General features: G+C 43.3%; 1 protein-coding gene across 9 annotated transcripts in view; it reads left to right on the top strand.

The window, feature by feature from the left end:
* ARFIP2 (ADP ribosylation factor interacting protein 2) overlaps positions 1-27448 on the top strand; it is a 99735-nt gene that overhangs the window by 61843 nt on the left and 10444 nt on the right. For 8 of the 9 annotated variants that reach the window (XM_033948767.1, XM_033948763.1, XM_033948766.1 and 5 more), the window contains 3 exons: positions 13063-13178; positions 18286-18507; positions 22100-22257. In XM_033948767.1, coding sequence (XP_033804658.1) covers positions 13063-13178; positions 18286-18507; positions 22100-22257 — 496 coding nt within the window. The remainder of the gene's footprint in view (positions 1-13062; positions 13179-18285; positions 18508-22099; positions 22258-27448) is intronic. The other variant, XM_033948771.1, reaches the window with a different exon arrangement.

Below are 27448 nucleotides of genomic sequence, written 5' to 3'. Positions count from 1 at the left end.
ATACAAAAACAGCAGACACCCGACCGATTGCAGCGTTCTGCCATCTCCCTTCCTCCACCTCACCTTAGATGTAGAGTATGCCAGCTTTCTTTTTTGCCCAGCCACACGCGCGGCTGCTCATTTGTTCAATATTCTCCTCTGACGCAACCGGAAACAGGAAGTTGCAAGAGAGGAGAAGATTGAACAACTCGAGCAGCCGTGCGTGCGGCTGGGCGAAAAAGAAAGCCGGCATACTCTACATCAGTGTTTTTCAACTTTTTTACACCCGTGGACCGGCAGAAATAAAAGAATTATTTTGTGGACCGGCAAACTACTAGGACTAAAATTTTAAAACCCTGTTTCCGCCCCATCTCCGCAAGCTCAGTCACCTCAGTAACTATAGAAAAATAGACAAATATAGTGCAAAATATAGACAGCAGATATAAATTCTCAAAACTGACATGTTTTGATCACTAAATTGAAAATAAAATCATTTTTCCTACCTTTGCTGTCTGGTGATTGATTTCATGAGTCTCTGCTTGCGTTTCCTTCTGTCTGTGTATCCTTTCTTTCTTTCTGCACTCAGGCCCAAGAATTGTCCCTTTCTATTCCCTCCCTCTTTCCTTCCTATGTCCTTAGTGCCTCCTTCCCATGTCCTTAGTGCCCCATCCTGTCTTTAGTGCCCCCAGTGCCTCCTTCCCATGTCTTTAGTGCCCCCAGTGCCTCCTTCCCATGTCTTTAGTGCCCCAGTACCTCCTTCCAATGTCCTTAGTGCCCCTTCCTGTCTTTAGTGCCCCCAGCACCTCCTTCCCATGTCTTTAGTGCCCCAGTACCTCCTTCCCATGTCCTTAGTGCCCCTTTCTGTCTTTAGTGCCCCCAGTGCCTCCTTCCCATGTTCTTAGTGCCCCTTCCTGTCTTTAGTGCCTCCTTCCCATGTCTTTAGTGCCCCTAGTGCCTCCTTCCTATATCCCTCTCACTGCCTCCCCTATGGCCTCGGTCTGTAAATTCTCAGCATGTGCAGCGTGCTAGGATGAGCCTGCCGGACCGAATACAATAATGCAGTAGATATTCTGGTTTTAGCCCCACCTTTAGAGCAGGACTACCCGGTAAAGCTTTTAAACCGCCCATCCACCATGATTCCCATCCATCATACCAATAATTTTTGTCCCATCCCCACCCCCGAAGTCTGTCTGCCTGTCTATCTTTTTCCATCCCTAGCCAAAGCCAGCCTGCTGCCTCCCTGCCGCTCAAAAAAAAAAAAAAAGCCTCCCTCCTTTTCCTCTTCTCTTACCGCCATGCTGCAGCTGCTAAAGCCGGAAGTCTTCTTTCCGACTCAATTCTGACGTTGGAGAGGACGTTCTGGGCCAGCCAGGCTGGCCCAGAATGTCCTCTCCGACGTCAGAATTGACGTTGGAAAGACTTCCTGTCGGCTTTAGACTGAGAGCAGGGGAAAAGGAGAGCCTTTTTTTTTTTTTTTCACGTGGACCGGCAGAAATTCAACCGGCGGTTGAGGAACAGTGCTAAGGTAAGGTGGAGGGAGGGAGATGACGGGAACCGCGCGATCTTGATTGCCTCACTGCGGGGACAAGTCCATTCACCACTCCACGGGGCGGTGAATGGCCTTGTCTCCGTCCCGCAGAGGCCACTATTTTTTCTTCGCCATTTCGGCGGGTTACCCGCAGCTAAACGCGGCTAGCCGCGGGTAACCGCCACCGTGTCATTCTCTAATCTGCAGTCTGTGGCCATCCCGAGCCGGGTCTGCTGCGGCTTTACCCCCTCCCCTCCTGCTATGGCTTCTTAATCGGTAACGGATGGCATGGAGAAGGAGATGTGGTAAATTTCCCCCCGCTTGCAAGCGCCTGATGTTCACTCTCAGAGCACGACACCGTAGAGGAAAAGCCACAGCAGGAGCACAGTCAGGCACGCATCCTCGGCTGGGAAAAGTCAAGTTTGACTAGGAGTTTCACGAGAGAGATGGGAGAAGCTTTTGGAATTATCCGGCCTTTTCTCTCTCTATCCTCTTCATGTGCACGCCTCTTGGAAGCGGAAGGAGACCCGCAGAGCCAGCCCACAGACACACACCTCCCTCTCCGGCAGGCCAGGTAGCTTGTTGATCGAGTCGATGCTCGGTTTGCGAATTAAAGTTTGCTCGAGTGTTTTGCTCGTGTTGCAAAACACTCGCAAACCGCGTTACTCGCAAACCGAGGTTTGACTGTATATCTTGAATGCCTTCTAAGAAGGCAGTGCTGGGGCTACATCCATCGTTCCTCTAGTTGACATTGCTAGTGATGATGGCAGGTACATAACCTTCTGAAATACAATTGACTCAGATATTTACAGTTTTAAAATTTCCCTAAAATATTTTCTAAGCAATATTTCAGCTGAAAGTAGTGAATAAGGAAAATTTAAAAAGCATAGATTATTAACACACAAACGATGCAAAATCTTTCATAGCCGAGGAACTAACTGATTGAAGTACTTTCACTTGATTTTGCATCTCCTCACTAGCAGATTTAATTTTTGTAACATCATCTTGTAATACAGAGATAGAAGACACAACCTGAGTAGAAAAAGGGCATAATTGTGCTACTTTCCCTTTAAGCAAATTCTGTATCTGCTTCTAAAGAGCTTGGGGCCATCTCTGCTTTTTCTCCTTTTGCCAAACGAAGGTTCGAGCACAAGCTGTTAGGCATACCTAGGAGACTCGGTGGTGTCTCGCAGAGTGCTGGCTGCGCTTCTCACATCCGCCCATTTCTAACCGCATCCATCAGTCCGTGAGAGTGGAGGTACATTCAGGCGCAGAGTCTGACTGGCAGCCCGAAGATCAGCGTCAAGGAGGCATTCCCAGCATGAGGCAATGAATCTCTGATTCCAGCTACTGTGAGAGAGCTGAGGCAGGCTGCAGCATGTTCCTAGCACAGTTCACAGTTTGTAAAACCTGTGTCAGCCTGTGAGGTGGATCCGGAGGAAGGGGGGGTGGAAGAGGAGAGAGGAATCTGAATTTCCTAATTTTGAGGGTTTCTGCATATCCCCCTGTGTTCCCCCATCTGAAAAATCCTAAAATCGCAATTTTTAAAGTTTGCTGACTGAAAAATATTGCAATTTTGGCATGAATTTCTTAGCGGTGGCCATCTTGGATTTTTAGCTATCTTTTTTTCAAAAGCTCTCTGCTTCTCCATAACTGCATTTTTTGCCTCAAACTTTGTTGGGATGGAATCCTTGGGCTCTTGCCAGGATTGCGCACTTTAACGCCTTAGGAGCATCTTTGTGCCAAGTGGCGCAGCCGGGAGTGGTGGCAATACAAAGTTTGCCCTATCCCCTAATTAAGTGGATGGCCCTCTTTGTTTTTGGGGCTCAGCATAGCTGATAGTTCTGTGCACAAGGTGACGGACCTTCCGCAGCTTAAGAAATGCAATACTAAGTCATCTAAGGGTGACTGCGCCCCAGGAGCCGGAGGCCTTCTCAGACTTTATGAAATATTTGTGGAATTAATTTCACAGTAGGCGTTCTCCTTCACAGTTCCACTCCACCTCAGATACTTCTCTTAGCGGCATTGCTTCTCTGGGCACTTGTGCTCCATGCTAACAGATTAAGCTTGGTTTGCCCTGATGCAGCTTCAGTGAAATGCTGACTTGCTGAATTGCTAAACGAGCATGGTACGAGATCTGGCTGAGCTTCATCTGCACATCCATACTTCACAGACATTTATCAAGAATCATCGAGAACACTTCAGATATAAGATAAGTGGACTTTAAAGCATGATTTATTGAATTTACCTGTAAACCGTGCCGAGCTCTATCTTTATGGAGATGATGCGGTATACAAACTTAAGGTTTAGTTTAGATATGAGTGAACTTAGAAATTTGGAGATAAACTATTGAACTCAATTTAATGCACTAGACTTGGTGAGGAGGAGGTTTTTTTATGCCAATGAGGTGTATCCCAAGTTTTTGCCTGCTTGCTTGCAATAAAAAAGTGATTGCAGTAGGTTAGTCTGAGGCTTTTTCCTCCTTCTCAACAAATCATTTATCTGAATAATTACAGCTTAAATAATTTGTTTGCAGTCTCTCCTGACCACCAATTAGCAATTTGAGGGAAATTTTTGGATTGTGATTATTTTGTGCCCTTCAGTTTGTGAAAGTTTTAGGAACCCCACAATCTACCCTTCTCCATTGATAATATTGACCACTTAATCCTTCTTTCTGTTTTCTATCTTTTAACCTATTTGTTTGAATGTTTGTAAGTATGTGACTTTTTCAAGAGTATATTAAAAATGTATGTAATGTAATGTAATTTATTTCTTACATACCGCTAAATCCGTTAAGTTCGAAGCGGTTTACAGAGAAATATACATTAAAGGATACAATAAAAATAAGATAAATAAAGAATAGGTACTTTGAAATTCCCTTACTGTCCCGAAGGCTCACAATCTAACTAAAGTATGTGTACATTTTTGTCTTTTATTAATGTTTACATTTCTTTTATATATGTACAGTTATGAAAAATCACTGAATCCTGTGGTTGATCCGTTGATACCTGTGACCACTCTTTGTTGTCCTTTGGTTGAATTCTTCTCTTGGCGTGGTCCTACCTCTCTTAACCTAAAGGATATGATAGAATCCAGTACCAGCATCTCTGGGTCCCTGAATCTTGGTTATGGCTGTCTGAAACTGTTGGATTATAGTACAGAACCAAAACTCATGACCTGAAGTACCTTTAATCTTGCTATATGTAATACAGAACAGAAATTGGCTTGGGTTAGGCCAGCTTGGTACACCTGAGGACCTTAAATTGAATCTCATGAAGGAGTACATTATCTAAGAACGTGGGGATGTCTTTGACCCTGGCCTGTTAACATTCCTAATCTTGCCCAACTGTCTGCCAACCACTGGAAGTCATAGGGTTTCCTTGTTCACAGCAGACTGGTACAGAAGAAACGAAGGTCTTATTCTCAGCTTCAAGAAAAAGGTGATCTGTAATTTTGCCAGCAGTTTCCTCTGAGATTTGCAGCATTAACACTTTTATATAGTGCCTAAGTAAGCTGTAAGTAAGAAAAATCCCTAGCCTGATTCTAATACTGCACAGTGGTAACCTCAAAGGTCTTACTGTGCCTGTGCCCCCATCCCATATAACAGACATGCAACCCATCTTTCCTTCCAAATCTAAACACTCTGCAGGTCCATAAATAATTAGAGATGGAAACACCCATCTATTTGGGCTTTCTGTTGTGATCTGCCAGGTACTTCCAAGGGACCCAGACTGACCATTTATGGAGAACAGGATGCTGGGCTTAATGGTTCAGTGATCAGATCCAGCCATAAGCAATGTTCAAATACTCATCAAATTGCTCTAGGGCATCGTTCTTCTATTGATTGTGATTTGTGATGGTTAACATTTCATCTGTTTTTCTTTCTTTTTCCATTTCCCTTTCTTCATGTGCTATTCCTTACATCTATTGAGTGTCGCCTTCATTTCTCTCTTTTCTTCTCTTGTTCTGTTTGTTCCTTCTACTTCTCCCACTCATTTTCTTTGCTAACATCTCCTCTGTTTTCTCTGCACATTCTCTGCTCTTGGACCCTTTCTCCTCTTCCTTGTTTCCCCCACCTGAAATTTCTGAACCTCTTTCCATTTTCATCTCCATTTCTTTCTTTTCACCTCCTCTGTGCTCTTTTCCTCCTGTCTTACCATTCTTGATCTTCTCATTTCACCTTGTATCTGTAATCTTTTATATCTTTTGAATAAATACTTTCCCACTGTTTGGGATGTCTTGCTTTCCTTCTCGCTTTCTTTGCCCTCTCCTCATGTCTCGCTCTTGGTTTCGCCCTTCTCCCTTGTCCAATCTGTTCACCTTTTCAGGCTGTCATGTCAAATCTCACTCACCCCGTGGACTATTTATTTTACCCAGCAAATCAGCTCCAAGCAGAATCACCCACAGTTTAAGACCTCACAGCATATGCCTCATAACTTTCTTCCTTTGCCTGCCTGTCTCCCTCCCTCATTTGACCTGAAGGGGGTGATTTGACAAAGCTGTCTAGAATTAGACACCAGAATGACGAATGATAAGCACAAATTCTATAAATCAGTTTTTTAATTGCTGTTATGGAATGCTAGTAGAAGTCCTAAGTACACTTCTAAGTTTAGGAGCAAGCACTTATTCTAGCCGAAAGGCTGGTGCAAATACTTATGCCTAATTGCAAACTAATCTATAACCTACACATATGAATGATAGATTTGTCCCTTCATGGTCCGTCCCCTGAGCTGCCCATGTCCCCTTGCAGTTGCATGCTGTGGATTTTGCATGCTCAATTCATAGAATCCCAACTAAGGGCAGTTACATGGGTAACTAGTGCCAATTAGCAGCTAATTATTAAGTTATATGCTTAAGAACATAAGCAGTGCCTCCGCTGGGTCAGACCTGAGGTCCATCGTGCCCAGCAGTCCACTCATGCGGCGGCCCAACATGTCCAGTACCTGTGCAGTAATCCTCTATCTCTACCCCTCTATCCCCTTTTCCAGCAGGAAATTGTTCAATCCTTTCTTGAACCCCAGTACCGTACTCTGCCCTATTACACCCTCTGGAAGCGCATTCCAGGTGTCCACCACACGTTGGATAGAGAAGAACTTCTAACATTTGTTTTGAATCTGTCCCCTTTCAACTTTTCCGAATGCCCGCTATAACTTAAACACACTACTTTGCAAGCTAAGAGTAAAATTGTGCTTCTAGAATTAGGAGTTATGTTTTAAGCAGAATCATTTTTACAGCTGAGTTTAGAGCAGTGGTTAAAAAATAAGCCTCTGAATCTTGACACTGCCTTAGATTTCATTGTGCATCTTTGATATGCTGCTTCTGATCTTGAGTACATTCCTGTCACTTAAACTTCCTGTGTGCACCTAAAGCCACCCAGAGCTAAAGATACTAGTCTTAATTTTAATTCCTTGAATAAAGTTTAAAAACCTGCAGTGTAGGAATGGTGAAGATTTTTTTCTCTCTGAGTCTAACACATGTTGAATGATCTTGCGTCTGATGATTACGCAGTCCTTGATCGCTATATTGAATCATGGTATTCCTGATGAGGAGCCTCCTGTTTTTTCTGGACCTGGCACACCTGGTAAGGATCCTCTTTTCTTTGATGTGGTGAATCATAGTATCCATGCTGAGGGTCTTCATGCTCATTCTGATCTCTGTACCAATTGCTGGTGAAGAATCTTGCACTCTCTAATCCTTGGTTATAGTTACTATTTATCATTTCACTTTGTGTTACATCAGAGATTTCAGAAGTCCAATCTGTAGGCCATTTTCAGGCTACATGCCTCTTTTATCCAGCCTGTATTACAGCTTAGAAGATGCAGGGAGCAGGAGTCATTTCCAATAGATTTATCTTCAAGTTACGTGTGCAGCATTGAAGGAGTGGCTCGGGAAGTCCCATGGAGATTCAGCTTCCACAGCACATCACATGACCACCCTCTTCTCTTGGTAAAAAGTGAATCGGACTCGAAGGGAACAGCAATATCAAGTTGCCTTCAGGGAGGTCATATTTTTTATTTGATTAGGTATATATACTGCCTAGCAAAGTTACGAGTATCTAAGCAGTTTACAATCATGTACTCAAGCATTTTCTCTATCTATCCTGGTGGGATCATAATTTATCTAACATACCTGGGGCAATGGGGATTGAATGACTTGCCCAGGGTCATAAGGAGCAGCGTGGGGTTTGAACCCACAACCTAAAGATGCTGAGGCTATATCTCTAACCACTAGATCACTCCTTTCTCCATTAACACTAATGTGAGCAGAAAAGTAGGATGTGGGAGGCTGAGACACTGGTAGTTTAAAGGGAACCCCCTTCCACCTTCTCCATGGGACCTCTTGGCCAATTTTGCCACAGTCCCTGAGGTTGCATTTCTAATATTGGGGGTGATTTTTCTATGCCTTTTCTTCCCACAGCCTCTGAAGCTGTGGGGGTTGCAAATGATGGGACAAGAAGGACTATAGAAGGATGGAAAGTGAGTGAAGGGATTTAGGTGTGGGAATGAGGGGATCAGAGGTGGAGTCAAAATTCCAGGAACAAATGACCTGGAAACGAAGATCGGCATCTACTACCGACCCCCAGGGCAGTCCAAAGAAATTGATGGAGAAATGACAGACGAGATTAAACGCAACTGCAAGGGAGGCAACACAGTTATCATGGGTGACTTCAACTATCTGGGAATAGACTGGAACCTAGGCATCTCCGGCTGCATTAGAGAGACCAAGTTCTTGGATGATGTAGGCGATTGCTTCCTGGAACAACTTGTCAAGGAAAATACTAGAGGAAATGCAATTCTGGACTTAATTCTAAATGGCCTGCGAGGACCAGCACAAGATGTAGAAGTAGAAGGGACGCTGGGAAGCAGTGATCACAATATGATCCTCTTTGATCTGGATGCAGGGGAGAAACATCAGTCCAAAACGACAACCACGGCACTGAACTTCCGAAAAGGGAATTACGAAGGGATGAGACTCATGGTAGGGAAGAAGATTAAGAAGAGGATAAGCACTGTAAAAACGCTAGAGCAAGCTTGGTCCCTTTTTAAGGACATAGTCACTGAGGCACAAAATCTATATATACTGCGTATCAACAAGGGATCCAAGAGGAAAAAGAACAAAGAACCGGCGTGGCTCACTGTAGAAGTGAAGGAAGCGATCAGAGACAAGAAAACTTCATTTAAGGAATGGAAAAGGTCAAAAACGGATGAAACTGGAACAAGCACAAACATCAACGCAGGTGCCATAAGGCGGTAAAAGGGGCCAAAAGAGACTTTGAGGAAAAAATAGCCAAGGAGGCGAAGAACTTCAAGCCATTCTTTCGATATATTAAGGGGAAACGACCCGCAAAGGAAGTGGTGGGACCGTTGGATGACCATGGAATAAAGGGAGCACTAAAGGAGGACAAAGCAATCGCTGACAAACTGAACACATTTTTTGTATCTGTATTTACCGAAGAAGATGTACACAGCATACCGGAACCCATCAGGCTATATGCTGGAAATGAAGACGGAAAGCTGACAGGATTGATGGTCAGTCTAGAGGAGGTATGTAGGCAGATTGATAGGCTTAAGAGCGATAAATCCCCAGGACCGGATGGCATCCATCCGAGGGTCATCAAGAAACTGAAAGGGACCATAGCTGAACTGCTTCAACTAATAGCCAATCTGTCGATCAAATCGGAAAAGATTCAGGAAGACTGGAAGGTAGCGAATGTTACATCTATCTTCAAGAAAGGTTCAAGGGGAGATCCGGGGAACTACAGACCGGTGAGTCTGACCTCTGTACCGGGAAAGATGGTAGAGTCACTGATAAAGGACAGCATCATTGATCACCTTGATGGAAACGGGCTGATGAGGACCAGTCAGCACAGTTTTAGCAAAGGCAGATCGTGTTTGACGAACTTGCTGCACTTCTTTGAGGGAGTAAACAGACAGATAGACAAGGGCGATCCAGTCGACATTGCATATCTGGATTTTCAGAAGGCGTTCGACAAGGTTCCGCATGAACAACTACTTCGGAAAATTGCAAGCCATGGAATTGGGGGTGAAATACGTGGATTAAAAACTGGCTGGAGCATAGGAAACAGAGAGTGGGGGTAAATGGACAATATTCGGACTGGAAGAGCGTCACCAGTGGGGTGCCGCAGGGCTCGGTGCTTGGACCCGTGCTCTTTAACATCTTTATAAATGATCAGGACATAGGTACGACGAGCAAGGTGATTAAATTTGCAGATGATACGAAGTTATTCAGAGTAGTAAAGACGCAGGGGGATTGCGAAGATCTGCAACGTGACATAATCAAGCTCGAGGAATGGGCATCGACATGGCAGATGAGGTTCAACGTGGATAAGTGTAAAGTGATGCATGTCGGTAACAAAAATCTCATTCACGAATACAGGATGTCCGGGGTGGTACTTGGAGAGACCTCCCAGGAAAGGGACTTGGGAGTTCTGATCGACAAGTCGATGAAGCCGTCCACACAATGTGCGGCGGCAGCAAAAAGGGCAAACAGAATGCTAGGAATGATAAAGAAGGGGATCATGAACAGATCAGAGAAGGTTATCATGCCGCTGTACCGGGCCATGGTACGCCCTCACCTGGAGTACTGCGTCCAGCACTGGTCGCCTGAAGAAGGACACGGTACTACTCGAAAGGGTCCAGAGAAGAGCGACTAAGATGGTTAAGGGGCTGGAGGAGCTGCCGTACAGTGAAAGATTAGAGAAACTGGGGCTCTTCTCTCTCGAACAGAGGAGATTGAGAGGGGACATGATCGAAACATTCAAGGTTCCTGAAGGGGATAGACTTAGTAGATAAGGACAGGTTGTTCACCCTCTCCAAGGTAGGGAGAACAAAAGGGCACTCTCTAAAGTTGAAAGGGGATAGATTCCGTACGAACATAAGGAAGTTCTTCTTCACCCAGAGAGTGGTAGAAAGCTGGAACGCCCTTCTAGAGGCTGTTATAGGGGAAAACACCCTCCAAGGATTCAAGACAAAGTTAGACAAGTTTCTTTTGAACAAGAACGTGCGCTGGTAGGGCTAGTCTCAGTTAGGGTGCTGGTCTTAGACCACAGGGCCGCCGCGTGAGCGGACTGCTGGACATGATGGACCACTGGTCTGACTCAGCAGTGGCAATTCTTATGTTCTTAGAACAGAGTGAGGAGATGGGAATATGTGTGGTGATATGCAGAGGATCACAGGAAGCTATAGGACATTACTGAGGCGTTGTAGGGTGTAAATGGATCATACAGTCTTTTCCATCTTCTAATTCCAGTGTTTCTCAACTCAGTCCTGGAGTATCCCCTTGCCAGTCAGGTTTTCAGGATATCCACATGAATATGCAAAAAAGAAATTTGTGTATAATAGAGGCAGTGTATGCATATCAAGTTTATGCATATTCATTGTTGATATCTTGAAAACCTGATTAGTTGAGAAACAGTGTTCTAATTCTAGTTTTCCCTTTTTTTCTCTGACCAATGACCCTCTTCTTTCTCCCCTCTATCCTTTTTTCCTCTCATCATTCTCTTTTCTTCACCTTCCTGATTCTCCCTTTCCACCTCTCTCTTTCCCCTAAGATCTCTTCTCCAGAGCCTTTTCTCTTTATTCCCTTCATAGCACCAAACACTAAGCTCTACCTCCCCCCAAAATAACCAGATATATAATTGGACACACATGAAATGAAAGAAAAGGCTTGGTTTTAATAAAGCAAGTATTGATTTACCTGTTTCAATATGCAAAATGCATGCATATTCGCAAACATACACTCATTCCCCTTCCCACTTGGCTTGCTGCATTTTTTGTGTGGCTATGATTTAAATTCTAGGTTTTCATTCTGATCTAGTTGATTTAAAAGTATTTCTGTAGTCAGCTGTTATGAAATTAGCTAAATCAGGAGAACAGTTATGCTAATAATTGCTACATCACATTGAAGATGTTGTGATATGAGGTTCCAAATAACTAGACTCAGGAGAAACATCAGAAAAGACTTCTTCATGGAAAGGGTGGTGAAAATATAGAACAGCTTCCTAGGGGACGAGGTAAAAATAATAAGTAGTACAAACAAAGGCACCATCCTCTATCTCCTCTTCTCCCTTAGAGATCCTGTTGTTTGTCCCTTGATTTTCTGAATTCATTACATTGATTTCTATTCCGCAACGACCTGTATTATTCAGTTTGGGTCACAAAAAAGAAAGGTTGGGCAATTCCTGATGAAATACAAGAAGCAACAGAGCTACCAACAAAAAGTTAGGACAACACACAATTTTGAAACAAATAGGTTTTCAGAGTTTTCCTAAATTGTAGATAGTTTCTCAGCTGTTTTAGGTTAGGGCTCTTCATCTTGGAATAGAGACAGCTGAGGGGGGATATGATTGAGGTCTATAAAATCCTGAGTGGTATAGAACCGGTAGAAGTCTAGGGAACACTCAATAATGTTACTTGAAAATACCTTTAAAACAGTGGTCTTAACCTCCTCAAACCCTTTGCAGGGTCACATTTTGGATTTGTAGGTACTTGGAGGGCCTCAGAAAAAATAGTTAATGTCTTATTAAAGAAATTACAATTTTGCATGAGATAAAACTCTTTATAGTTTATAAATGATGGGATACATTTTAATTATAACATTGAAGTAGACAATTTAAAAAAAACATATTCAGAAATACAAATTGAAGCAAGGACTCCAACCATATTCAACTATAAAAACAAGTGGTAGTATCCATATATACCAATATCAAACACATCCAAAACACTACATAACAATAGCCATACTCACAAACCTGATTCTTCCATTCAACCAGAGTTCAACCCTTGCATTAAAGCTTTAAAAATATGGTGAAATTTTGTCTGAAACGTAATCCCCAAATGGCTGATATTTAAATTTTGCTACTCGGAAAAAGATAAAGTGCCCAATCCAAAGAACAAACCAAATCCACACATCTTACTCCTAATAGCAACTGCCCAGATATAAACTCTGCTTCATATCCTTGGCTTAAAGGTGAAATAGGTCATATACAAATTGGTTGTATTCCAAACAGTACCTTGTGTTTTCAAAAGAGAGACTGATCAGGTTTTCTTAAACCTTGTTTTGATTTGAGAGTAAGAAGTTCCATAATTATGGTGCTAGCGAGGAATAAGACTTAGCCCTTGAGCCAGTCAGATGCAGCTCATGCACTTCATGAAAACACAGGAAAGCTAAATCAAGAAGTAGAGATAAGCTTCCTGTAACCTTTATTAAATGTTTGGACATTTAACTCGCTTAATCATTTCTTAATGCTTATTTTGATGTAAGGAGCATAGTTGAATAAAGCAGGGTCAGCTGGGGTAACTGACCATCTTTCATAAAGTAAAGGCCTAGCTTGCTCTCTGTGACAGGGAGGATGGGCAGTTCCTGAGTTGCTGATGGCTCATTTTCTGACAAAGATGAAGATAAAAGAAAAGAGTGACTGGTGAATGGGAAGCTCTTGCCTCAGCCTATGGCAAAAAGGTACAGCATTAAATCCTGCTTAAGTTTTTTGACTATCTGGCAATGTCATTTTTGTCCTTGGTCTTTGTTGGTCTTAGGCTCCAGTATGCACCAGTGTCACAGTCATCCATCCATGACATCGGAAGAGTTGTCACGTGGTCTCGCCATAGAGAAGTTCGACGTTGTAAAGAAGTGGGGGATAAATACATACAAGGTGAATCCCCATGACTGCTCTCCTCTCAGATCTTCAGGTGGCTCTCTCTCATCCTCTCATAACTTCCTTCCTCACTGTTCCTACAATCTGTTAATTCCTCTTTTTCATACCCTTGCCCCCATACTCTTCTCCAGACCTTCACCATCATACTACTCCTCCCTTTGTGGGTGTTTTATATTATAAATGTTATATGCATCAGGGATTAAAAGCAGAGATATACAGTCAGGTACTCTCCTTCTGGTTTTTCATTTCATTCCCTTTGCTCTCCTTTTCTTGTGCTTCAATTTAGTTTTGTTTCCCATTTCTACCTTTCTTTCCTTCTTCCCCTTACTCTTCACTCAGTCCTGCATCTTCTCCCTCCTCCCCTCCCCTCCCCAATTTCCCCCTCGTTAAATGTCTACCTCTTCATTATCCATATTTGCATCGTCTTCCTTTTAGATCCCTCTCATTTCTGTCCAACTTTAGGTTGTCTCCTTCCTTTTCCCTGACCCTACAAGTTCTTTCTCTCCCTCTTTTTGCCTGGCCTCGCAAATGCCTCATGGTTGTGCCCTTCCTCTCTTGCCTTGCCTTCTAGACAAATCATCCTTATTTTTGTCCTTAAGGTTCTTCCCTTTCCCTCCTCACTATCTAGGTTCCTATCTTTCCTTCTCTTCACTATCTATGTTCCTTGTTTTCTTCTCTTATCTTCTTTCCTTCCCCTCCCCTCGGCCATCTAGGTTCTGCTTTCCATTCTCAGTACCTTACTCACCAGGTTCTTGTCATGTGCTCCTCTCCAACAAGGATCACACCAGCAAGAGCAACAACAGGCAGCCAGATGGAAGGAGATACCATGAGTTCTAGTTCCTAGTGCCTATGGTTCTCCTCACCCACAATTGTGTGTATTTGTCCAGGACCAGGAGTGCTCATTAATTATGTCCTTGCATGCCTTCTAGTGCAGGGATGGTGGTTCAGCAGCTGCTGCTACAGGGTGAGGGAGTGGGAAGAATAAGGCTGCTGCTGGGTGGTGGGAAGGCTAGGTCTGTATGCATTCATTGGTGAGATATCTCAGCCCACTTGCAGACATTCTCTCTCTCTCTCTCTCTCTCCTAAGCCATGTTGGCATTTTAAATCAGCTGAAATTGCATACTACCCTATGTAATTCTGTAACAGTGCCAGGTAAATGGATGAGTAATCTTCCCATGCTTGCAAGCCATGCAGAAGGAATCCACTACATGTTTTCAATTCCTCCTCTTTCACTAGAAGGCTCTGCTGCCACCTTCTGTTTTTCCTTCTGCATTTGAACCGGAAGGAGTCTTTCTGATTTGCTCTTATACTTTTTTATTATTTTTTATGATTTGGGGCTGTTTTCGGTGCTCCAGGTTGAAGGGGAAGCTCTGCCTGCATGGAGAAGAAGCAGATTTGAGATCTGCAGCTGACAGTCTAATCTCTCTGTGGTACCTGTTAGCCAGCCGGCAGAAATTGTTAATGGAGTACAGGCTGTTAGGTACTCGCAGGGGGCTCAGTGGGGCTTTTCAGGGTACTGGCTGCGTTTTGCTTCCTCTTTTCATGTGCACGGGTCCATGGGGATTGAAGATCAGTCTGATTTCGGTCTGACTGGCAGCCTGAAGATTTCCATTGAGGCAGTGATTTCTTCCCCAGATCTGGCTAAAGAGAGCTGAGGCAGGCTGCAGCACATCCACAACACAGGTGGGGTGACTGCAGATCCTGATTTTGCAGGTTTCTTACACTTCCTATAGATGCGTGGAAGTGTCTCTCGGTAGAGGTGATGGAGACAGAGACTGTGTTTGATTTCAAGAAAGCCTGGGATAGGCACATGGGGGATCTCAGAGAGAGAAAGATATAATGGTTACTGTGGATGGGCAGATTGGATGGGCCATTTGGCCTTTATCTGCCATCATGTTTCTATGTTTTCTATGTTTCTATGAAGTTAAATAATCTAAGGAGTAATCTAAGGAAATACTTTTTTACAGAAAGGTTGTGAATGCGTGGATGTTTTCTATGTTTCTATGAAGTTAAGTAATCTAAGGAAATACTTTTTTACAGAAAGGTGGTAGATGCGTGGAACAGGTGGAGACAGAGACTGTGTCTGATTTCAAGAAAGCCTGGGATAGTCACGTGGGATCTCTCATAAGGAGAAAGAGATAATGGTTACTGCGGATGGGCAGACTGGATGGGCCGTTTGGCCTTCATCTGACATCATGATTCTATTTTTCTATTACTGACAACCATAGTTCAACCACCAAGGGAGTCTTCAAGCATAAACATCAGACTTCTGACACAGCATGCCAAGTCTGGACTAGAGCCCCCCTCTCCCCCTTCTTCCCTGGAACTCAGCCAGGTACTAAAGCTTAAGCCAGATCACTTTGTGAGGATTGTTGTCGAAAGATGTGGCCTTTTATGTTCTTCCCCAAGTTACATTATGAAATTTCTCTCCCCTAGTAAACCTTCTTGTGTCTTGTTTTGTTTCCTTGTTCAGGTTTATTACCCTGTTTGTTTTATTTTCTTATAAATTGGTTTTTAGCCCCGTTTTTATTATAGTAAACCGCTTTGATTTGACAAGTCCTGTTAGTAACTGTGGTATATCAAATAAAGTAACTGTAACAGCAGTTAGCGTACCTGGCTGTAAAAAAGGTTTGGACAAATTCTTGGAGGAAAAGTCTGTTGGGACAGAATGAGGGAACCACTGCTTGCCCTGGGATCAGTAGCATGGAATATTGCTACTGTTAGGATTTCTTCCAGGTACTTGTGACCTGGACTGGCCACTGTTGGAAACAGGATACTGGGCTAGATGGACCATGAATCCGACCCAGTATCACTGCTGTTATCTCTCATGAAGATACCTGCATCCATTTTTGATACAAATAAGCATGTACTCCTGTTACCAGTAAAGTGAGATCTCATGAAATTAAAGTCACCACATTGTGGCTGGTTTTAAACCCACTTCTCTGGATGCTGTAGGCAAAGCAGCAACTTGGTCCTTATCCATGCCTTCATCCTACTGCCTGAACCAATTCTCAGTTAGAGGCAGTGCATTTGGTTGAGGTGTGTTGGCCTATTTCTCCTCGTATCATTGGCAGTGCTCACATCTTTCTTAATTGCAGGGCTTCTTCTAAATGAGCAGCTATGAGCATGGATGTCACTCACTTTTGTGCCTGATACAGTACTGGGGAGGGGGGTCATTGCTTCTCACCTTTAACATGTTTTCCTTGGACAGTGGAATTGATCAGGCACACAGTCCTTCCCATCTCCCCAAAAGTAATGTTTCTTTTTGAAAAATGGAACTAACCGTGGTGCTGAGAGCTGTTTTATCTTGAAAATGTTTTGATTCCTTATAAATTCTACTACAGTACTGCTAATCATTTCTATAGCAGTACTAGACATACGCAGTGCTGTATATCAAAACACAGAAGAAATAGTCCCTCCTCAAAAGAGCTTACAATCTAGTCATGGCGGACAAACTGGACAAGAAGGTGCATCAATACACAGTGCTCAGGTGGGGGAATGAGAAGACAGATATTGGTCCTTAGCAGGCGGGTCAGAGTTTGGTATTGAAGGTTTGAGTCTGGATCTGAATACTGCTAGAGATGGTGCTTGATGTACTGAGTCTGTTCTAGGCATACATTGCAGCAAGGTAGAATGGACATTGTGGAGTTGGCTGTAGAGGAGAAGGGTACAGATAAGAGAGACTTATGCAATGGGGGGAGTGTGGGGTGAGAGGAGAGATAGTGAGGAACTGCGGAGCAAATATACTTGTAGGTCAGTAAGAGGAGTTTGACCTTTATGTGGAAACAGATAGGGAGCAAATGAAGTGACTTGAGGAGAGGGGCAATGTGAGTATAGCGACATTGACAGACTATGAAGTGTGCAGCAGAGGTCTGAACAGATTGAAAGGGAGAGTGATGGTTTATCAGGTTGCAGTAGTGTAGGCGAGAGGTGATGAGCGCAAAAAGGAAGGGTCTGATTTTAGCAATTTATTGTAGAGAAAGAAATGACAGGTCTTGGCAGTCTGTTGGATATATCCATGGAAAACAGCTGTTACAGATAAGAACACTGCTTTCTACTGAAGGATTATACACTTGCAGATAATGTTAGAAGGGGTAGTAATGAAAACAATATTGAGTATTGCTGCAAAGCTCAAGAGGAGAATTACCTGTGGGATTTGCAGTGTGCCTTTCTGGCAGTTCTGCCCTGAGACACTGCTTTGGAGACACTCAGGGATGTAACTTAGGTTGAAGGCAATATTCAAAACTCTCTCCATGGTTAAACAAGTGGATATTCAGAAGTAGTTGAAGAGTGGATAGACGTACCTGCAGACTACATAATTTGTAGCTAATTAATGTGCGTTGAGCAGAAAAAAGAGGTGTATATCGCTGTGTGTCCTTCTCTTGGTGCAAAACCCATGGATTTGTTTCCTAGGATAACTGTTAAGGAAGGTGTGTGGGAAATTTTTACTTTGAAAAGCCTGTGTGTGCAGCTATAAAATTACATCTGAAAAATTGCTCTAGAAAGACTGGTGCAGTGCATATAATGCAAATCATGTCCCATTCACAAGTCCTGATTCTTTACATCTTGCTCTGTAAGTCTCCCTCTGTGCTCATGTGAGAGGAGGCTACGTCATAGAAACATAGAAGATGACGGCAGAAAAGGGCTACAGCCCATCAAGTCTGCCCACTCTGCTTACCCACCCCCTGTCTATGCCCTAATGACCCTCGTAGGGATCCCACATGGGTATCCCATTTATTCTTAAAGTCTGGCACGCTGTCTGCCTCGATCACCTGCACTGGAAGTTTGTTCCAATGATCAACCACTCTCTCTGTGAAGAAATACTTTCTGGTGTCACCATGAAATTTTCCGCCCCTGAGTTTGAGCGGGATCCCTCTTGTGGCCAAGGGTCCCTTGAGAAAGAAAATATCATCTTCCACTTCGACACGTCATACATTACAACTCTGTGACTGTGGCGACATGTGTGTTACATCAAACTTATAGAGCAGAACATCTGCGGCATTGTGTGAAAGTGTAAGATGCATTAATATCTGCTGATGGTGTCTTTTCTCCATTGTAGTCCACGTGCATTAAACACACGTCCTTATATTTGTCTCTCTGGCAGTGCACAAAACAGATGATTTCTGAGCGCTTTGGTCGAGGGTCTCGTACAGTGGATCTGGAGCTTGAGACACAAATTGAGTTATTACGAGACACAAAGCGAAAATATGAGAGTGTCTTACAGCTGGCCCGGTCTCTCACAAACCACTTCTACAACTTGGTACAGACGCAGCGAGCCCTCGGGGATGCCTTCTCGGACCTCAGCCAGAAATCTCCAGAGTTGCAGGTATTGACTGATTCCCATGCCTTTTTCTCTTCAGCTGAGCTCCTTGAGAGAAACCTTGGGTTCTGATGGTGGGCCTGTTTTTTGTAGAAAAATTCAGAGTTTTCTGTTGAGAGTTTTGAGGATTACATTGGATTCTGAAGCAGGCCGTATTCTTCTGGGCCAGGGTCTCATAATGGGTTGGTTGTGCATGTACCAAGTTAAGTCAGGATTTATTGAGTAAGATCTTTGTCTCAGATTTACAGTTAGTGCTCTTAATATGTCTGAAGTTCATTAGGCAGTTGTAGTATATAGAAGCACTGAGAATTTTATCAGTTGAATGAGAATGTTTCTGTGATCACAGCTACTTTGTTTTCTGCAGTTCTGTCTGGTTAGTGATTCCATTGTTTTTCTGGTACAGTCATGATACAGTCCATATGTACTTTTCATTCTTTGTGGGAGATATTTGGGTTCCAATACAATCCCTGTTCTTTCTATATAGTAGATATTTAGTTTCTGAATAGACTTAGTTCTCTTCTTGATGAGAGGTGTTTGGATGTGTTACATGCTTCATTTTGTTCTGTGTAGCATGTGTATGGGTTCTGCTGTTCACCCCTATTCTCTCTGGGAGATGTTTGGGTTCTGTTTTTTTTTTCTCTGTGGAAGATATTTGGGCTCTAGAAGCAGGAACAGTTCTGTATAGATGTTTAGATTCTGACACCAGCTGTCATTTTCTGTGGAAGATGTTTTAAAACTCTTTCCACTGAGGGAGAGATGTTTGATGCATTTGTGAGGAGCTAGCTAAACTAAAAATAGACAAAATGATGGGGCCAGATGGTGTACATCCGAGGGTACTGAAAGAACTTAAGGAAGTTATGTTGGCTCCGCTGACTGACCTTTTCAATGCTTCTCTAGAGTTGGGAGTGGTAGAGGACTGGAGAAGGGCGGATGTGGTCCCTCTCCACAAACGTGGAAGTAAGGAAGAAGTAGGGAACTACAGGCCAGTAAATCTGACTTATGTGGTAAGTAAATTAATGGAAACACTTTTAAAACAGAGAATAGTGACTTTTCTGGAATCCATTAGATTACAGGACCCAAGGCAGCATGGATTCACTAGACGTAGGTTTTGCCAGAAATTTCTTTGAATTGAATAGAGGGAATGCGCTAGATAGGGTGTATTTAGATTTTAGCAAAGCCTTTGACATTGTATACTTAGACTTCCAAAAAGCCTTTGACAAGGTATCCCATGAATGCCTACTTCGGAAACTAAAGAACCATGGGGTGGAAGGAGACGTACACAGATGGATCTGAAATTGGTTGGCGGGCAGAAAGCAGAGGGTAGGAGTGAAGGGCCACTACTCGGACTGGAGGAAGGTCATGAGTGGTGTTCCGTAGGGGTTGGTGCTTGGACCGCTGCTATTCAATGTATTTATAAATGATCTAGAAAAGGGGACGAAGAGCGAAGTAATAAAATTCACAGATGACACCAAGCTATTCAATGGGGCTAGGACTAAAGAGGACTGCGAAGATTTACAAAGGGACCTAAACAAACTAGGGGAGAGGGCAACGAGATGGCAGATGAAGTTCAATGTAGAGAAATGCAAAGTCTTACATGTAGGAAAGAGAAACCCGAGGTACAGCTACACAATGGGAGGGCTGTTATTGAGTGAGAGTCCCAAGAAAGGGACTTGGGGGTAATAGTGGACATGACAATGAAGCCATCGGCACAATGCGCAGCGGCTGCTAAGAAAGCAAATAGAATGCTAGGAATAATCAAGAAGGGTATTACAAGCAGAACGAAAGAAGTTATCCTGCCGTTGTATCGGGCGATGGTGCGCCCGCATCTGGAGTACTGCGTCCAATATTGGTTGCCATACCTAAAGAAGGATATGGCGATACTCGAGAGGATTCAGAAGAGAGTGACGCGTTTGATAAAAGGTATGGAAAATCTTTCATATGGTGAAAGATTAGAGAGACTGGAGCTTTTTCGCTGGAGAAGCGGAGACTTAGAAGGGATATGATAGAGACTTATAAGATCACGAAGGGCATAGAGAAAGTGGAGAGGGATAGATTCTTCAAACTTTTGACAACTACAAGAACGAGAGGGCATTCCAAAAAATTAAAAGAAGACAGATCCAGAACCAATGCTAGGAAGTTCTTCTTCACCCAACGGGTGGTGGACACCTGGAACGCGCTTCCAGAGGGAGTGATAGGACAGGGTACGGTATTGGAGTTCAAGAAGGGATTGGACAATTTTCTGAAGGAAAAGGGGATAGAAGGGTATAGATAGAGGGCTAGTATAGAGGTCCTGGACCTGATGGACCGCTGCGTGAGTGGACCGTATTGGATTGCAAGAAGGGATTGGACAATTTTCTGAAGGAAAAGGGGATAGAAGGGTATAGATAGAGGGCTAGTATACAGGTCTGGACCTGATGGGCCGCCGCGTGAGCGGACTGCTGGGCATGATGGACCTTAAGTCTGACCCAGCAGAGGCATGGCTTATGTTCTTATGTTCCACACAGACATCTAATAAATAAAGTGAGTGCCCTCGGGATGGGCCCTAAAGTGACAGATTGGGTCAGGAACTAGTTGAGTGGAAAGCGACAGAGGATAGCGGTCAGTGGAAATCACTGATGAAAGGGATGTTACCAATGGTACGCCTCAAGATTGGGTTCCTGCGCCTGTACTTTTTAACATTTTTGTGAGTATTATTGTTGAAGGAGCTGTCTGGTAAGGTTTGCCACTTTGTGGATGATACCAAAATTTGCAATAGAGTAGACACCCATGATGGTGTGAATAACACAAAGGACCTAGTGAAGCTTGAAGAATGGTCTGAAATTTGGTAGCTAAGATTTAATACTAAGAAATGCAAGGTCATGCATTTGGACTGCAAAAATCTGAAGGAACAGTACAGTTTAGGGGGTGAAAAACTTATGTACACGAGAGAAGAGCGGGACCTGGGTGTCTTAAGGTGGCCAAACAGATTGAAAAGATGATGTCGAAAGCTAGACGGATGCTAGGGTGCATAGGAAGAGGTATGGCCAGTAGGAAAAAGGAGGTATTGATGCCCCTGTATTAGACTGCTGAGACCTCATTTAGAATATTGTGTACAATTCTGGAGATCGCACTTTCAAAAGGATATAAAAAGGTTGGAGTCGGTTCAGAGGAAGACTACTAAAATGGTATGTGGTCTTCATCATAAGGTGTATGGGGACTTACTTAAAGATCTCAATCTGTATACTTTGGAGGAAAGGTTGGATGGGAGATATGATAGAGACGTTTAAATACCTATGTAATTTAAATGCGCATGAGTCGAGTCTCTTTCAATTGAAAGGAAGCTCCGGAATAAGAGGGTACAGAATGAAGTTAAGAGGTAAGTTAAGGCTCAGGAGTAATCTAAGGAACTACTATTTTACAGAAAGGATGGCAGATGTGTGGAATAGTCTCCCGGTAAAGGTGGTGGAGACAAAGACTGTGTCTGAATTCAAGAAAATGTGGGACAGGCACATAGATCTGTTAGGGAGAGCAAGAGATAGTGGATGAAAAGACTAGATGGGCCATTTAGTCTTTATCTGCCATCATGTTTCTATTTTTAATACTGGCCTTTTTTTTCTAGGAAGAATTTGGATATAATGCAGAAACCCAGAAATTGCTCTGTAAGAATGGAGAGACGCTCCTGGGTGCTGTAAATTTCTTTGTCTCCAGCATAAATACACTTGTAAACAAAACCATGGAGGATACACTGATGACAGTGAAGCTATATGAGACAGCCAGGTTGGTACTTTCTGTATACGATTTGAAGTCTGGGGAGGGATACAGGGACACATAATAAAGGGGGATTTGGATTTACCTCATCTCTTTCTCAGATGTTCAGGGTGAGTTGCATTCAGGTATAACAGATATTTTCTGGGTCTGGAAAGACTAAGAGTTAAGTATTTTCTACACAGCCCTCTTGGTCAGCATGGTGATTTATAAACTATGAAATGAATTCATTTCTACATGGTTTATTAAACTGCTGTAATGGAGCATGACAGTTTAGTAAATCTTGCATGTTGTCCCAGGCCCAGACTGCACATTTCCATATATAGGGTGATGTGCAATCACAGTTATCTTTATAAAGCAGGTTTAAGACCAAATTTGGAGTACAGTGTTCAGTTTTGGCCACCCACTCTCAAAACAGATCTCCAAATGTCAGACCCTGGATGAGATTACTTGGGCAATTAAAAATCTAAAAAAGGGGGCAAAGTTCCAGGCTTACATGGATATACCAATAAATTTTATAAACAGTTTGCTGGGGAAGTGGACGACTTGTTGTGGAGAGTTGGAAACAGCTTAGCACAGGGGTGTCTCTACCTCCATCTTAGAGAAAGTTAGTCATATCAGTATTGTTGAATCTAGGAAAAGATCCCTCTGTTTGTGGCTCATATAGGATAATCTTTCTCTTAAATATTGATGTTAAAATTATAGCTAAAATATTAGCCAAGTGTTTGGCCAGGGTCCTACCAGGACTTATACATATTGACCAGTCAGAATTTATTTCTGAGAGACAGGTTGGAGACAATATGAGAGGCCCAATGTATCCAGGAAAAAGTAGTGGTATTGATAATCAACACTAAGAAATCATTCAATTGGGCAAATTGGGCCTCCTTATGGGTAGTTTTAAGAAGATCTGGGTTTAGGAATAATTATTATTCTTGAATTTGTATCCTATACACCAACCTCACAGCTCATATTCAGGTTAGTTGTAGGTACATAGAACAGTTTTTGAGTCAGAAAGCTACTAGGCATAGGCGTCATCCTTTGAATCAATGTAGTAACAGCAGTTAGCATATCTCGTTTTAACAAAATGTTTGGATGAGTTCCTTGAGGAAAAGTCCATAGTCTTCTATTGAGATATACAGTACAGATATGGGGGAAGACTACTTGCCCTGGGATTGTTATTTATAGAAAGAATTTATGAATTTTCCTAAAATATATAATTTGGGGCCAAAGGATATTTCAGGAGATATTTAGTTGAAGTGTTAAAATAACAGAGAAGACCATTCCACTAGACTTGCATAAGAACATAAGAATTGCTGCTGCTCGGTCAGACCAGTGGTCCATTGTGTCCAGCAGTCCGCTCCCGTGGCGGCCCTTAAGTCAAGGACCAGAACCCCAACTGAGTCTAGCCTTACCTGTGTATGTTCTGGTCTAACAGGAACTTGTCTAACTTTGTCTTGAATCCCTAGAGGGTGTTTTCCCCTATGACAGCCTCCGGAAGAGCGTTCGAGTTTTCCACCACTCTCTGGGTGAAAAAGAACTTCCTTACGTTTGTACGGAATCTTTTAACTTTAAAGAGTGCCCTCTCGTTCTCCCTACCTTGGAGAGGGTGAACAACCTGTCTTTGTCTACTAAGTCTATTCCCTTCATTATCTTGAATGTTTCAACCATGTCCCCTCTCTCTTTTCAAGGGAGAAGAGGCCCAGTTTCTTTAATCTCTCACTGTACGACAACTCCTCCAGCCCCTTAACCATCTTAGTTGCTCTTCTCTGGACCCTTTCGAGTAGTACTGTGTCCTTCATCAGTGCTGGACACAGTATTCCAGGTGAGGTCGCACCATAGCCCGGTACAGCGGCATGATAACCTTCTCCGATCTGTTTGTGATCCCCTTCTTAATCATTGCAAGCATTCTGTTTGCCCTTTTTGCTGCTGCCACGGCTTCATCGACTTGTCAACCAGTACTCCCAAGTTTCTTTCTTGGGAGGTCTCTCCGAGTACTGCACCAGACATCCTGTATTTGTGTACAAGATTTTTATTACCGACATGCATCACCTTACACTTATCCACGTTCAACTTCATTTGCCATGTCATGACCCATTTCTCGAGCGTGTTTATGTCCTGTTGCAGGTCATTGCAATCCTCCTGCATCTTCACTACTCTGAATAACTTCGTATTGTCTGCAAATTTAATCACCTTGCTCGTCATTCCAATTTCCAGGTCGTTTATAAATATTTTCAAGAGCACAGGCCCAAGCGGTACTCCACTGGTGGTGTCAGGTCAAAAGCGTGCCGGGACAAAGGCACGCGCAGACAACTGAGCGCAACGCAGAGCCGTGCGCTGAAGAAAATGACTGTTTTAAAGGGCTCCGACTAGGGGTGTGGGGGGAACCCCCCCACTTACTTTATACAGATCGCGCCGCATTGGAGGTTTGGGGGGCTGTAACTCCCCACATTTTACTGAAAACTTTACTTTTTCCCTAAAAAACAGGGAAACAGTTAAGTTTCCAGTATAATGAGGGGGGTTACAACCCCCCAAACCTCCCACAATGCCGCCGCAATCTGTATTAAGTAAAGTGGGGGGGTTCCCCAACAAAACCACCCGGCAGAGCCCTTAAAAACACTCTTTTTCTTCGGCATGCACTTCCGTCTTGCGCTCAGTTGTCGGCGGTTTTGTCTATGAACCCCACTGGGGACACTTTTCCAGTCTGAGAATTGTCTATATAGCCCCCACTCTGTTTTCTATCCGCCAACCAGTTTTTGATCCACGTGAGTATTTCACCCTCAATCCCATGGCTCTCAATTTTTCGAAGTAGTCATTCATGCGGGACCTTGTCAAACGCCTTCTGAAAATCCGACCGGGTCACCTTTGTCTATCTGCCTGTTAACTCCCTCAAAGAAGTGCAGCAAGTTCATCAAGCAAGATCTTCCTTTGCTGAAGCCGTGCTGGCTGTTCCTCATCAGATTGTGTCCGTCAAGGTGGTCAACGATGCGGTTCTTTATCAGCGCCTCTACCATCTTTCCCGGTACCCAGGTCAGACTCACCGGCCTGTAATTTCCCAGATCTCCCCTCGAACCTTTCTTGAAGTTCGGCGTAACATTCACCACTTTCCAGTTTTCCTGAATCCTTCCCGATTTGATTGAAGCAGTTCAGCTATAACCCCTTTCAGTTCCTTGATGACCCTCGGATTACCCTACTTCTAATGCATTAAGAGAAGAGCCTCACTACTTTTCTGGAAGCTTCTAAGGAATCTCAAGTCACCCCTATTACCCTACTAATAGGTCAGACCAATGATCCATCTAGCCCAGTATCCCGTTTCCACAGTGGCCAGTCCAGGTCACAGTACCTGGTAGAAACCCAAACAGTAGCAACATTCCATGCAAAATCTCAGACAATAACAAGATTCCATGTGGAATCCTAAAGAGTAGCAACATTCCATTCTACCGATCCCAGAGCAATCTGTGGCTTCCCCCATGTCTGTCTCAATAGCAGACTATGGACTTTTCCTCCAGGAGCTTGTCCAAACCTTTTTTAAACCCACATATGATAGCTACTGTTACCACATCCCTCTCACTGCAGCTGCTAGACTGAACTCGGCATCTCTGACTTCCAAAGTGCTACCACTTTGAGACCTCTCATCTGGGGTATTGGCAGGATTATATGAGCTGATTGAATCTCCAAAGCCACAGGAGGAAACCGGCTGTCCTTACTCAGCTGGGACTACCAACACTGGAAGCAATAACAGAACCTATTGCTGCATGCTATACAGAAAAATCCATTTGGCCAAAGGATAGAAGAAGAAATGGTTAAAAGGAAAAACCCCTAGCTCTAACCCAGCGGTCTCAAACTCAAACCCTTTGCATGGCCACATTTTGGATTTGTAGATACTTGGAGGGCCGTGGAAAAATGATTAATGTCTTATTAAAGAAATGACAACTTTGCATGAGGTAAAACTCGTTATAATTTAAAAATCTTTCCTTAATTGCTTCTAATAAAGCAGTGCAACATGCAGAAAGTGAAGTTTAGATAGTTTTTCACTTTCTGAATATTGCACTGCTTTCCACTGTGTATAGCTGAAATTATCAGAAGCAATTAAGGAAAGATTTAGAAACTATAAAGAGTTTTACCTCATGCAAAATTATGATTTAGATTCTAAAGTATCAACTGCAAGAGACAAGATTTTGGTGTAGTCGTCTAGGCCAGTGGTTCCCAACCCTGTCCTGGAGGACCACCAGGCCAATGGGGTTTTCAGGTTAGCCCTAATGAATATGAATGAGAGAGATTTGCATATAATGAAAGTGACAGGCATGCGAATCTGCTTCATGCTATCCTGAAAACCCGATTGGCCTGGTGGTCCTCCAGGACAAGGTTGGGAATCACTGCTTTAGGGGAGAATCAATATCAGACTTGTGCCTGGAAAACCTGTGCCTTAAGTGTCCAGTGGTCGCGTCCGCAACTGCCTTCAGCTCTCACCTCCTCCAGCACCGGACATAACCGCTATCTTACATCAAGCAGTCACCGCCAGGAGAGGTGCTGAATTTTGCGAGAGTTCACGGGATTACGTACACACGCACAAGCTGCACTGCCTCCAATGGTTACCTTATGTTCTGGAACGTTGCCCGCCTCACTGCTGTAACCTCACACAAGAACTTTCCTGTGTCTGTATGCGATTGTCCTCTACACTCCACTTCACAATCGTGTACAGACTCAGCGCTAGCGTGAGGTTACAGCAGTGAGGCGGGCAACATTCCAGACCAATGGTAACATACCTGGCGAGCCACGAGTTTGAGACCACTGATCTAACCCTTCCTCCTCCCCACTGAGGAAAAAAATGGGAAAGCTAGCATGCAATACTCAGATCCTAGCATTTTCCTGTCTCCCCCTCCGTATGATTCAAATATTTCTCTAATTGTTCACATATAGATCAGCGAATTCAAGCTCTTGCTTTAACACATTTCAAATTTTATCATTTAGACAACAAAATGTGAAAAATGTTGAAGGGTTAAAGGCTTTCATAGTTCTGCTAAAAGCTCCATTCTTTGAAGAAGCAGTTACATAAATTGTTGGATTATCAAAGGAAATGCAGGTTTTTTGAAATTTGGATCTGTATAAATTATGCTATTGAATTGTAGATATATCAAATATGTAAGAGGCTTTATAGGTACATATGAGCTACTTTTTAATAAGTAAATAAACCAGTCTCTACTCA

Source organism: Geotrypetes seraphini, chromosome 6 (assembly GCF_902459505.1).
Source record: "Geotrypetes seraphini chromosome 6, aGeoSer1.1, whole genome shotgun sequence".
Taxonomy (NCBI): domain Eukaryota; kingdom Metazoa; phylum Chordata; class Amphibia; order Gymnophiona; family Dermophiidae; genus Geotrypetes; species Geotrypetes seraphini.
The sequence above is the reverse complement of the archived record's forward strand: the minus strand, read 5'-3'. Positions and strand labels throughout refer to the sequence as shown.